The 14,449-nt window shown below is 33.3% G+C and overlaps 1 protein-coding gene across 1 annotated transcript in view; it reads right to left on the bottom strand.

The window, feature by feature from the left end:
* The window catches only part of LOC133322670 (uncharacterized), a 66,151-nt gene that overhangs the window by 509 nt on the left and 51,193 nt on the right, over nucleotides 1-14,449 (bottom strand). Inside the window, exon 5 of the mRNA XM_061531634.1 lies at nucleotides 10,020-10,318. Within this exon, the coding sequence (XP_061387618.1) occupies nucleotides 10,020-10,318 (299 nt within the window). The remainder of the gene's footprint in view (nucleotides 1-10,019; nucleotides 10,319-14,449) is intronic.

Below are 14,449 nucleotides of genomic sequence, written 5' to 3' on the forward strand. Positions count from 1 at the left end.
TCTGAACAGATTTCAACAAATCTTGACACACGTTATGTTGTAGTAACTCCAGAACGTTCTGTGAAATTTTGTGCCAGTCGACCCGACTTTCGGTCTTTGGCGCACCATTTACTTAAAATCGGACGAAACTATATATGGGAGCTATATCTAAATTTGAACCGATTTCAAAAAAAATTGGCACACTTTATGTTATAGTAACTTCAGCACGTTATGTTATAGTAACTTCGCCTTTTACTTAAAATCGGACGAAATTATATATGGGACCTATATTTAAACCTGAACCGATTTTTCCCAATTTCAATAAGGTTCGTCTTTGGGCAAAATAAATAAACTTTACTTTGTTTACAATTTAACATGTACAGACGGACGAACATGCATAAATCGACTCAGAAAGTGATTCATATTCTCTAACTCGTTTCCTTTTGCGTGTTACAAACATATATACAAAGACATAATACCCTGTACCACAGTGTGGTGAAGGGTATAAAAAGTGTAGATATTCATCGGTCTTGTTCACGTAGCGAACATGGATTTCGTATAATAAAGATAATAAATGTCTTGCTGTTGGTCTCTTGTGTAAATAATATAATATGTAGTTAAACAGGGATCTATTTTTGTCTACAGTACACTTGAGATAAGAGAATTTTCTTGTTGAATATTTGTACAAAGGAATAAGATAGGAGTTTTCTATAGCCACATGTGGTGTGTTTGGGTGAGATTAAGGGGAGTAATCTGCACTACAGACTTATAAGCCTGTGTAGCGTGCTTGCCACATGTGAGATAAAGAAATGTGTATGTCCACCCCATGTGTTATGACAAATGGGTTCACGCACTATCTTTCTCGTTTCAACATTAGTTAATTTAAGTCATAGTGCAATACTTACTTCTTAAGGAGCAATTTTTATTTTAATAAATTAGTGTGTAAATGCACCAAGAAGAGGAAAGTGTTATCACTCCGCGGAGAATATCCGTTAAACATAAGGAAACTATCCCTGGTTAACATTGATCCTTCCAACCGTATCAGTGGCCCATAGTGGAGAAATAAATGCTGCAGAATTTATCTTAAAATTCGAGGAAATTCTGTCAGCTTGGTGGGAAATTAAATGCTGAGTCAAAAGGAAACTGCGGTAGCTTCGATTCTGCGGCTGCAGATAAAAGGGAGCCTATGGAGTCACTTACCCTAGAAGATGAGCCAACAACTGAACTTCAAGTACAGATAACGATTATTGACATGTACGCAGAGGCTATCGATAAGGCTGTGGATATACGGGAGATACAGTGCCTATATAGAAAATCTGAGAGACGCACCGATGAAGTGAAGACGATGTTGGAGTAGAAATTCAATATGGCAGGAGGGTGTAGGCCAGCCCAAAAACAAATTGGTTGTGTTCCATATGCAAATGCCTCGAATTAGAATATCAAGTTCACGAACTTAAAGGTAAATTGGTTGCGACTGCGGAGAAAGCCTAGGCAGCAGAAAAAATCATGGGAGGAAGACATAAGGAAACTTTTGAAATAACTGGGAAAAAAAAACCCGTCGATCAGCAGAGGCTGAACGTGACAAGTTGGTCAGGCTATTGGTCGCCAATGACAGTAAAGAGCGGTTCATTTTTTTTTTAATAAGTGTTGGTTTTAATAAGTGTTGTTTGATTTTCCTTTGACTGTCTTGCTGTCGTATGTTGTTGATTAGATTAATAGCAAGTTTTAAACCCATTGCGAAAAATCAATGAAAAAAGCTTCGAAAATGTATGTTTTTTGACAGATGTGCTATTTTGAGTATGATGTTGTTGTTTATTGGATTTTATTTCAAACTAAAATTTGTGTCGATATTTTGAGTAGTTCACGTGATAACCGTACATATTATTTTAAAATCCACCCAAATCGACAAAATTGAAGCCGCTAATAATATATATTAATGGCGCAAAATTGTGCCGGTTTGTGCTGTTGCGCCGAGGAGCCTATGTTTAATCGTTTTACATGAAATATCGCACAGCGTATTGGAGTGGAATTAGTTTCTCCGGTCGAGGTACAATTTTGAACAGCGCACAGATTTACACATAGCTTCCATATATAATTTTGCTCGATTTCATAAAAATAACCCAAGTCTGCCTGACTGAGATGCAATTTTTCATAGATTTCAGAATGATACGTGCATGGGTTGATTTAAATTGGTTCAAATATATATGCATATCACAGTTTTAATTTCCTCGGATTCTATTTCAACGATCCTCCAAAGATGATACGGCTGTTCTATCTAAAGGATATGTCGTTCGACGTTTTAATTTTCCTTGCTGGTTTTTCCTTGGCTGAAATATGCTTTATTTTGTTTGCCCAAAAAAATTCAAAATTTGTCCATTATCGATTTTGTGTTCACATTACAATCAAATATTTAACATTTTTGTTCGGTGTTAAACATCGAAATAGAAAAACATTCACCAACAAACAGTTTGATCAAACTGTCAGAAAACATAAATTTGTTTGCAAGAGAATTTGAGAGGCAAGAGAATTTGAGAGAGCAACTTCGATTATTTTTTTATTCCCATTGTGTATTTGAAAATTTGTATGTGAAGTGGCCCCTTTTGGCACTTAAGTTGATACTGATGCCGTAAATGAAGTTCTGTTTTGATATGATCAGAGGATATATTTACATTTTCCGATAATAGTTGTAATTCTCAAGCTGGAAAAATGGGCTGGGAACTTTAACGTACCGAAAATAAAGCGCAACCTTTTATGACAGCCAATTCATCAGGAATCCGGAATGAGAAATTTTAGCCATTTCGGTGGACAATTCGATAAATACAGAAAATGGGTCTGGGAACTTTATATGGCGACTATGTGATTGCCAAATCACCCCTACCTTCAAAATAGGGGCATATATTGAAATTGTTCTGCAAAAATGGTTTGCGACCATTCCAATCCAAAGCGTAATGCCAAAACGAAGGGTCATTAAATCCCATTTGCAATATAACCATTGTATGAAAAGTTTTTTCTTTAAAATATAAATTGTCACTGGGGCAACTTTATTAAACAATAATTATAATATGTAAATAATTATAATATGTAAAATAAAACTTGGTTTGCTTGCAAAAGAAACATTACTTTGTTTTTCTTTAATACTTTCCATAACCAAACAGGAAATAACTCAACATTTTATTGGTACCGAAACCCGGGAATTACATCGGTATTAGGTGATATATTAATTTAAAAAAATATAATGAAAAAATCCAATTATTCAAATTTAAAGTAAAACAAGTGAAAAAGCATTAAGTTCGGCCGGGACGAATTTTGGATACCCTCCACCATAGATATAAACGGATTATATAAACCATAATGTAAACCATAATACAAATTTCAGAAATTTTTAATTGATAATTCAAATTCGATGGGGAATATCGGTCCACTCCTTCTGAAACCTCCACACAGGGGCTAGCTCTAAATGCGGCTATAGTTCATTATCGAACCTTACGTTCTAATTTTTTATCTCGCTATCCACCGCAGGTGAATTCATTACAATAGGGTCTTAGAACCAAACTCAAAACGCGGAACAAATCAGATAACTATTTTAATATAAAAAGGGGGTTATATGGGGACTACCCCAAAAAGGGGGCGAATATTAATAAAATTTGTTACCATATACAACTACAAAATACCAAATTGCAGCAAATTCGGTTGAAAAACGCGCTCAAGAACCCCAAAATACCGAAAATTGGCGGTAGCCTTATATGGGGGCTATCCGAAAAAATGGAACTATATTCATATTTTTTTGTGGAGAGATTTGGTACCTATTAAGAACTCAAAATACTAAATTACAGCTAATTCGGTGGAAAAATACTGAAAATTGGGAGGTACCGTTATATGGGAGCTACCAGAAAAAGTGGACTTATATTTATAATTTTTGGTGGAGACATTTAGTACCCAATAAGAACCCTATGTAGCAAATTTCAGCTAATTGGCTGAAAAACGCGCTCAAGAACCCCAAAATACCGAAAATTGGGGGTACCCTTATGTGGGGGCTATCCGAAAAAATTGGCCTATATTTATAATTTTTTTGTGGATAAATTTGGTACCTATTAAGAACTCAAAGTACTAAATTAGAGCCAATTCGATGGAAAAATACGATAAAAACCCCCAAAATACTGAAAATTAGGAGGTACCGTTATATGGGGGCTACCAGAAAAAGTGGACCTATATTTATAATTTTTTGTGGAGACATTTAGTACCAAATAAGCACCCAATGTACCAAATTTCAGCGAATTCGGCTGAAATACGCGCTCAAGAACCCCAAAATACCGAAAATTGGGGGTACCCTTATGTGGGGGCTATCCGAAAAAATGGACCTATATTTATAATTTTTTGTGGTGAGATTTGGTACCTATTAAGAACTCAAAGTATTAAATTACAGCCAAATGGGTGGAAAAATACGATCAAAACCCCCAAAATACTGAAAATTAGGAGGTACCGTTATATGGGGGCTACCAGAAAAAGTGGACCTATATTTATAATTTTTTGTGGAAACATTTAGTACCCAATAAAAATCCAATGTACCAAATTTCAGCGTATTCGGTTGAAAAAACGCGCTCAAGAACTCCAAAATACCGATATTTGGCGGGTACCCTTATATGGGAGCTATGCCTAAACGTGGACCGATATATCCCATCTTCGAACTTGACCTGCCTGCAGACAAAAGACAACCCTATGCAAAATTTCAGCACCCTATCTCAATTCCTTCAGAAGATAGCGTGATTACAACAGACGGACGGACATGGCTAGATCGTCTTAGAATTTTACCCTGATCAAGAATATATATACTTTATAGGGTCGGAAATGAATATTTCGATGAGTTACAAACGGAATGACAAAATTAATATACCCTCCATACTATGGTGGAGGGTATAAAAATATTAAAATTAAAAGTGTTGTTCTAAATAAATATTGTTAATAACAAAAATAAGATAATTAATTTTTTAAAAATTTAATAAAATAAGAGGATAAAGAGTTTTTTTATATTTCTTTGCAAAAAAACAGTAACAACCAACATACTGCAAACAAAAGCACAAATAATACATTTCTTATATATACTTTTTAATTATTGGATTTTAGGTGATTTGTTTAAAACGAATTTTATGCTTTTACAAATAATTAGTGATTAAAGTGAAATTTTCAATAATTTAAAAAGTGAAAAATATCCCTAATTGTTCTGTGTTGTGATTATTAAAACTAATAAGTGAAAATTAAACAAAAAGTTTTTATTTACACTTCAGACTAGTTTTCCTTTTGTTTTTACTCAATTTTTAAAACAAATTGTAATAACTGCCAATCCAAATCGTAATATATGGGGATATGTAGTTAGTGGAATAGAGGGTACCACCCAAAAAGCAGACAAAGAATGAGACCTTGTTTTATTTTCACAAAAACACCACATTCAATGTTCGGTCAATGTCATAGCACTACATAAGGTAATAAATAAGTTGACGGCTATTTCCTTCACGAAGCCTAATACTCCCGAACTAATATTAATAAGTCATAATCTATTGATTTGATATTAGGTAATGATTCAGAAAGGCAGTGATCTTATGTCAACAGAAGCTACGTCGTTCGACTCCCTTTCAAGCAAGAATTTTCCGAAGATACTTCTCTCGGTTCTTCTAGATTTTTTTAAGCTTGGACTATACTCTGGACTAGAAAAGTCACAAAATATATAATGAGTCCTGCATTATATCAAGTTAAATTTTATTCATTCTACCTCCCACATCATGCGGTAGTTCGTTCCGAGCATAAATCAACGATGGTCAGAGATGTTAAATGCTTCCGTTAAACAAATTCAGGGTTCTCCCTTAATGACGTTCTCCACACAGGTCCTACATTCCAAACGGATTTAATAGATGAAGATATATATATTTGTATATAGCGAAAACGTGAAGAAATACACTGTCATATCAATGTACATCCCGAGCATCGACCTTATCAACGAATTTTGTTCCAACAAAACCCAAAGTCTTAACAAATATTAGCAATTGAAGACGGTAACATTTGGAATACATGTTTAGCTATACGAACATTGCTACGTGTCTATATACATTCTCAAACTTCTGAGTCACCAGTTAACTATAAAAAGACTTTCTAACACACAAAACTTCCATACATGGAACGTTATTGATATATTTATCTGAATAATTTGTGGCTTTTGCTGAATGCAACTTGATGTTTAGGTTAGGCTACATATCGCGGTTTAAAACATGACTTAAAATAATTTTACAGAAGTGGAAGATATGCATTATTTATAAGAAAATACCGCTTTCCTAAAGAATGATTCCTTTACCAGTGAACAGATGCACTCTTTTTCGCCTTTATAGATCACCAGTGTGGACTCCGCAAGTCCATTTGTTTATTTCGCATATTTTCAGGGAACCACCTCACAAAATTGTTCCAAAAATTCAGTATGTACGGATTTGAATGGAGTTTAATTCCTCCACATGCACCCCACGGTCGTTGCTTACTTACTTGCAAGCATTGCACAGGAGATACAAGTGGAAATACACTGCTACCAATTTAAAATGAGCTTTAATTGTCATGAATGGTTTATTCAAATGGTTTATTGGACATGACACCAAGGCAACGGAACATTTTGGTGTTAAAAGACAGGTGCTGCGTAAAGTGCCTTGCTAGGAGCCATCGAATTCGTGTATGTCGGTCAGTTAACATGTGTCGACGTTTTCACCCTTACATTCCATATATCCAGAAATAATGCCCTGACAAACACAGAAACGCACCAATAATAACAACAACAGAGCCAACACACGTTTCAAACTTTACCCGAGAACATGCGCCAAAGGTAACAACACCATCTCTCATCCTACGTTAGGGTAAAACCAAATATGTTACATAAAGTTATTCGTCCTCCAACATCCTTAATTTCTTATTTTTCCGGCCCGGCTTTAGACTTTTAATGTATCCGAAACTAATATGTCCCTATTTTATATAAAGGCATTAAATTGGAATTTTAATTTACAAACGTTAAAATTATGTTTTAAAAGCCACGGTTTTATCATTGAATATACTAATCACCGAATTTTGTAAATTGTGATTATCTGGTAGATAAATAAATATTAACACAGCTTGTGAATCTCTAGCGGTAAGCGCAAACACAACTAACCTCTGAAAATAAACCAAACCTGTTTGAAAACACACTCCACAACTTACACTTACCCAATATTTGGGTAAATACTCAAACCTTTATATGGGAGCTACTAGAAAACAAAAACACAGAAAATTACCGCATTGCTAGCTAAATTCATTCTCAAAATATGCAGCACAGCAACTGGAACAAATAGCAACACATTACAAAAAAAGTTACCAAGCAATACTAAAGCTTCTTGATATTGTCAGCAGCTACAAAATAGCAATTAAGAACTACAACATATAGACAACGTGACTAAAAACAAAAGCTTACAATGAATACTAACCACATTGATTGTGGCTGCTTAGCAAGATTTTTAGTAAACAAAACCCGAGAATTTTTATAAATTGTATGAGAGAAATAAAAATCGCGATTTTGATTATTTAATGTTTTCGAACAAAGACAAAACGTCTGTATGCTACAAGAGTTGTGTAAGCAAAATTTGGCAATTTACGTCAACCGGTTCGGCTGTTAACAAGTTTGGGTATAAATAAATCTGGTAAATACTCAAAATGGTGGTACCATTATATGAGGGCTACCAGAAAACGTAGACCTCCGCCACATGTTAAAATATTAAAATTTGAGTTTTATATCAAACGACATTTATTTTTAATATAATTTAATTTGGTTTAAAAAAAACATAAGGTCGATTATTTTGAAAATTCCTTAATGTTAATAATAGTAAAAATAGAATTAATTTGATTAAAAATGATTTTTTAATTGATTGTACATAGGCCGATTGAAATGTGTCGATGTGTTTTTCGTGGGACTTTTCCAGTATTTGGCGCAGGGTGAAAATCTGCCCAATGGTGAATTTGACAGGTCTGAAGCCGCATTGGTATGGTCCAATAATATCATTGACCATTGGCTTCAGTCGTTCACAGCACACTGGGTACAACTTTATAAGCGATGGTTCCAATCATTGGGCATGCATTCCTCTTGCCAAATTGTACCGATCAGCTGATGCATACTCCTGACCAGCATTTGAATAGTTCGGCTGGTAGCCAATCGGCTGCTGCTTTATTACTATTGAGCCGATTGATTGCTATTCTGATATCATCTTGGCTAGGTTCTGAGGTATCTTCTTGACCGCCGCTATTTGATATCAGAAGCTTCTCAAAATGCTTTTTGCCCTCCTACAAAGCAATCGGTCGGTCGGTGTAAGAAGTGCGGTGCCAGTGTAGTATGTTGAATGTACGCAATACACAGTGGAACATTCATTAAAGACCTATATTATCTAGAAACAACGATCCAATGGTATAAAAGGGAACCCCTAGACCAACAGGATTATCGAGCATGAATTAACGGCATTCACACGGAATCAGTGATCCAGATCAGGATGGTACACCCACCTCAAATCGTATTCGGCACTATACCAAACACATGTCCTGCGTGTTGACTTGGACCTCCCGATAAACTGCATCTCTTCAACTGCCCTGCTAAACCAACTCATCTGTCTTCAGAATCTCTTCGGACGCAGCCGATCCAAATTCAAACCTTCCTGAACACGGAAATAGACGAGTCAGAACCAGAATAGTACCAAAAAATAAACAAACATTTAGATAGTTCCTACAACAAAAAACACCTTTAGAGATTTTTTGGCACATCCGTATTCATCAAACTATCTGGGTATCTTAAAAACTTTAGTAGAGCGAATACGCCTGACTATTTTGCAATAACAAGATATTTATTACAACCTTTCAGAGCCAAGTGTCAAACAATGCCAGAAGATAGTTTAATGTGTATAGCACAAATCGAAACCGTAATTGGGTTTTTGTAAATAATTTTGCGAATATCAGAGTTATAGCCGATAATATAAAAATAGTCGTTGAAAATGTAATTATTTATTAGGGTTGGCCCATATAGCAGTACTTCTTAAATATGGGTATTTTGGAAATGTTGACCAACTAAATTGGCACTAATTAAGTATTTGAAGATTTTTGCAGGGTAGCTGATATATTTATATTTAAAAAATATCAAAATAGGTTTATGTTTTCGCCAAAATGTCGGTATTTTTAAGATTTTATTTAAATTTTCCAACGAATTTGTAAGCCAAAGTCTCTTAGGGTGAAAATGTTTATAGAAGCTTTAGGCTCGTGTTTTGAAATAGGCCATTTATAAGGGTTGCCTTATGTAGCCATACCTCATAAGTATCGATATTTTTTACTAAGTTTCGGGATAAACCTACCGCCCTTTATTTGATATTTTAGGCACATTTAACCCTTTCAGACCAAAAGGCATTCATAATTTGTCCAATTTATTTGTAGAAAAATTTAAGCAGGAGCCACATGTTAAGTTCGTTCTCTATTTATATTTATTTTCTTTATTTTAAAGGGAAAACAAAGCAATACTAAACATTTAAAAAACCAACTCATGCACATGTTTATACTAACATCTCTTAAAAATTGTCTCACAATTGATTGAGCTCGGGGTGAAAGGTTTATTTAAGATATCATATAGTTTTATGTCCGTAATATATAAACTAACGATTTCATACTGCTTAAATACTGCTAAAAACTGAAATATTTATTTATTAGTATTATTTTTTGTTGTGATCCGCTGCTTTGGATACACTTAATTTAATTTTCAAAATCTGACTTCATTTAGTAATCAGCGGTTGGTTGTCTACCAAATATATCTAACAAAAAATTTGGTTGTTTGAATTTTTAAAAGTTTACCAATTAGAAATGCGTAGTTAAATCAAAACATAATACGTGCATATCCAATTCTTGGATGATTATTTTCAGGAAGACTCATTATTTAATACAATATTGAAAGACTTATTTTTCTGAAAATAAATTTTCAGTTCATTCTCTAACTGTTAAATGTATCGAACACTTACCTTGGAGAACATGGACCGATGTACTTGCTGATCGTGCATTTGAAGGGGCACACGTGTAATTCCCCGCGTGATGAAAGCGAACCTTCAAGATTGTTAATATACTTATCGAGGCTGGCAAGGAAAACCCAAATGATTGACCAATCTTATATGAATATCCGCTTTTGTTATTAGATTTAAAAAGTGCTGCTTCGTCAGGCTTTACCAGATGACTCTCCGTAATTATTGGATCTTTATGTAAATTCGATTTTACAAAGAAACCATTTTGGGTATCGTAATTTACCATTTTATCGTCATGATACCTAAAAAAGGATGGCGTTATTAGTGATGTATTTATAACAAGTTTTTACTAATAATTTATTTTAAACAAAGATTGTTACCCAGAATTTTTAAAAATTCCCTTAAATATTTAAATTAGTGTAATATTTGTCTGACTTGGTTAATATGAAACAAACTGCCACTATATTTTATAAAGTTATATGACGTTTTCGACCTTTGAAACTTTTAGACAGTCGAAAAGAAAAGACGATCTCACAGGAAGCATCACTGCACGGAGCGACGTTGAAGAACATGGCCAATATCCTATAACAAGAGTATCAATGCATATCTTACTAAATCTCTAGACTGAATACTGTCCTACTTCTAAACATAATATAAGTTGTAATCCTGGCCCTAAGCCAAAGGCCACACTAAAGTGATTTCATGAAATAATTTACATAAAAGTATGCGTTCTTAGATCAATTCGCCACAGTAATTTTAAATAAACTGTTCATCTGAGGAACTCGATCTAAGAACTCACAATTTCATGTTATTTGTTTCATAAAATCACTTTAGGTGGTCGTCGACTAAGGAATTTGAAAATTGAAATTTTTATTCACCACTAGCTGACCCGGCAAACGTTGTTTTGCCTTATCGAAATTGCATCAATATAGGTTTGGTAAATATTAAGGAAGTTATCGAAAACACATTTGAGTATGTGTGGTATTTCTGTATATTAATCGGTTAAACTTATTCCACCAAACATTTTTGATACATCCCAATATTTTGACTTTTTTATTTTGTCCATTATTGAAGTATTCATAATTAGATTGAAATGTTGTTCATGTCTAACTGTCCTTTTGACTTTTATATTGAAATCAGTATATAACTCGCAATATTTTAGATTGGGCTTGGCTTGAATGTTGGTATTACAAACATGTTGTATCGTTTAGTGGTATATAATTTCATCCATACATGAGGGGAATTCTCAATTATTCCGCTAAAATATAAGTTCAGTGAATTTTTTAACAATTTATTATTTAGTTGCTAGATTATCTATATTAATTTGTATGATTTTTTGTTATAGGTTCTATATATATTTTTGACAGTTAAGAGTAAAAAAAGATCGGAAAATGTTAACGTCGGATATACAAATCTATAACGGCAATCTGAAAACTAATTAACAATTTGTTTAAAAATACAATATACTTATATCTAAGGCAAAACAACGTTTGCCGGGGAATTGTAAACATTACTTTATATATTTGTTTTGGCGGAATCTCACAAATAGTTTGCATATTTTCCTATTCTGACCACATACGATTTATAAGTCCTTTGAATCGTCAAAATCGGTGCAGACGTTTTTTTAGTTATACACGATGTAACTAACACAACATTCGATTATTCCTATTTCCCGACATTTTTATGTTTTTTCAACATTTTTTCGTAAAACCCTTCCCAATGCAATCACAAACAGCCGAAGGAAAACGTGAGTGAAATCGGTACAGTCAATACACAATGCAAACATTTTTTGCATCTATAAAAATACATTTGAGAAACCATAAAGGCAAATATAAGTTAAACACAAACAGCATGTAATGCGGAATTGCCTCCCCAATATAAGAAAATGTTCAATAATACCTTCGTGATTTGTTGTAATCGTATATCGCGAAATACTAACATCATTGAACTATATTGAATATATTGATAGACGTTTTCCTTTTTACTAAAACATAAAAAAAAACATATGTCTATGTATTGTGCGTTTTTTCTCAAAAATATCCGTGCTGTTGTTTCCTATTAAGGACACGATCATGTTTCGGTCAGTGGCCCTCATGGGATATGTGTTGTATTTATAAGTGCAAAACAATTTGTTCCATTATTGTGCATTTTTAAGCATCCTTGTCCGATTTTACGTACTTGGAAAGTTGTAACAAAATATTAAGTTAATTGCCTTTAATTCGGTATTCCGCATAGGGTATACAACTTCCCTCATAATTGCCGGTATAATTTTTGGTATAGGCTCCACATAATGAAACCGCTTAATTTTTACTTTACCATGTCTTACTATGTTTTATTTAAGAAAAATTTCACAACCTATACATACCATGCAAATTGCTTCACATAACATAACTTATATTTTCCAAATTATAATAAAGAAGATAGATTTTATGGAAAACGTGAGCAAATAATGTTTTCTTACTAAATTTAACTCTAATGAAAATATACATTTATTTTCATATACATACAATAGTTTTTTTTTCAAGGCAATGACAATCCAATTGATTGTAGAAAATTAACATATTTTGAGAATTTTCAATAAATGACAATTACTTAAAGATATTATACGCTGCCACGTTTTCACCCAAAATATGTCCAAGAAGAACTACGAAGAGGTCAAATCATAAATAATCGATATAAAATGTGTGGTAATGCTAATATCTTTCAAAATATATTTTGCAACATTTTTCGCGGATTTTTCTCAAAATGTTCTTTCATTAAAACATTTCCACTTCAATTGCAGACTACTAACAGAAACTTTAAGTCAAATCGGTCCAGCCGTTTCTTTAAAATAATTTTTGCAAGATTTTCGCGGATTTTCCTATTTTTTTTTCATAAAAACCTTCCCACTGTAATTACCGACAACTGAAAGAAATTTTTAGTCAAATCGACCCATCCGATCTCAATTGATGAATTAGTATACATTTTTTGGCACCATTTTTATTATATATATATAGATTTGTTGGATTATATCTTTGTATGATTAAATTGGATGAACTAAAATATGTGACCTTTATCTAAATGTGAACCGACTTATATCAATCCATAAACATGTCATTCGTTTGTTACAATGGGACAAACTTATGTAAATCGATTCAAAGCTAAAATCAATCGGGCACCCGTTGAATATTTAGAGCCCAATTAACACGAAGTTGGTCTGAAATATATATGGGCATCTGCACGATATTACGTCATTCTATTCTGAAAAACATGATGCACCATTTACTTATATTCGAATAAAAATAAATATGGAATATTTTAAGTACCTTGTGCAAAATTTTGTGTCAATCGGCCTAACTTTGAGTCTATGGTGCACCATTTATTTAAAATCGGAAGAAAATATATATGGGAGCTATATCTAAATCCGAACTGATTTCACCAAAACTTGTCACATATTTTATTACAAAAAAATTAGTATGTTGTGCAAAATTGTGTGGCAATCGGCCTAACTTTGGTCTTAAAATCGGATAATTTTCAGGAAACTTTACACACATCATTCTAGACTCAATTCAGTACGCTATGTCAAATTTCGTGCAAAATTAAAAATTAAAAATAAATCGGTCGAAAATATATGGAAGCTATATCTAAATCTGAACCGATTTTCATCAATTTAACATACATAATTCTAGACTGAATTCAGCACCCTATGCCAAATTTCGTCCAAATCGAAAGATATATAGGGACTTTGGTACACCATTTACATTAAATCGGACGAAAATATATATGGAATCTATATCTAAATCGGAGCCGATTTTCTGGAAATTTTACACTCATCATTCGAGTCACAATTCAGTACCCTGTGCCAAATTTTGTGGAAATCGAAAGATATATAGTGACTTTGGTCAACCATTTACATTAAATCGGTCGAACATATATATGGGTGCTATATATAAATTTGAACCGATTTTCACGAAATTTTCACTATACCAAATTTCGTGCAAACAGGAATATATATTGGGACTTTGGTACATCATTTACATTAAATCGGACGAAAATATATATGGGAGCTTTATCTAAATCTGAACCTTTTTTACCCATTTTAATAGGGTTCGTCCTTGGACCAAATAAACGAGCTGTGCCAAATGTCATCCAATTCGGACCATAAATGCGACTTGTACTTGGTTTACAATTTAATATGGACAGACAGACACAAATACATAATACCCTATACCACCGTGTGATGAAGGGTATGAGAACAATTACAACAACGAATAGTAGTTCTGACAGAAATTGGGAAGTCATGCAGACAAATAGCTAAATATTTCGTAAGACTAATTATATCATCCAAAAGTATCACATATTGACATATTGAATGTTTAATGAGGAATAGAGATACTATAATACTATACTTAGTTGCCAAAGCGATAAATAAAGCACAAGAGAAATGTAACAAA

Source organism: Musca vetustissima, unplaced genomic scaffold (genome assembly GCF_032173495.1).
Source record: "Musca vetustissima isolate MV318-11 ecotype Yass unplaced genomic scaffold, APGP_CSIRO_Mvet_v1 utg43848, whole genome shotgun sequence".
NCBI lineage: Eukaryota > Metazoa > Arthropoda > Insecta > Diptera > Muscidae > Musca > Musca vetustissima.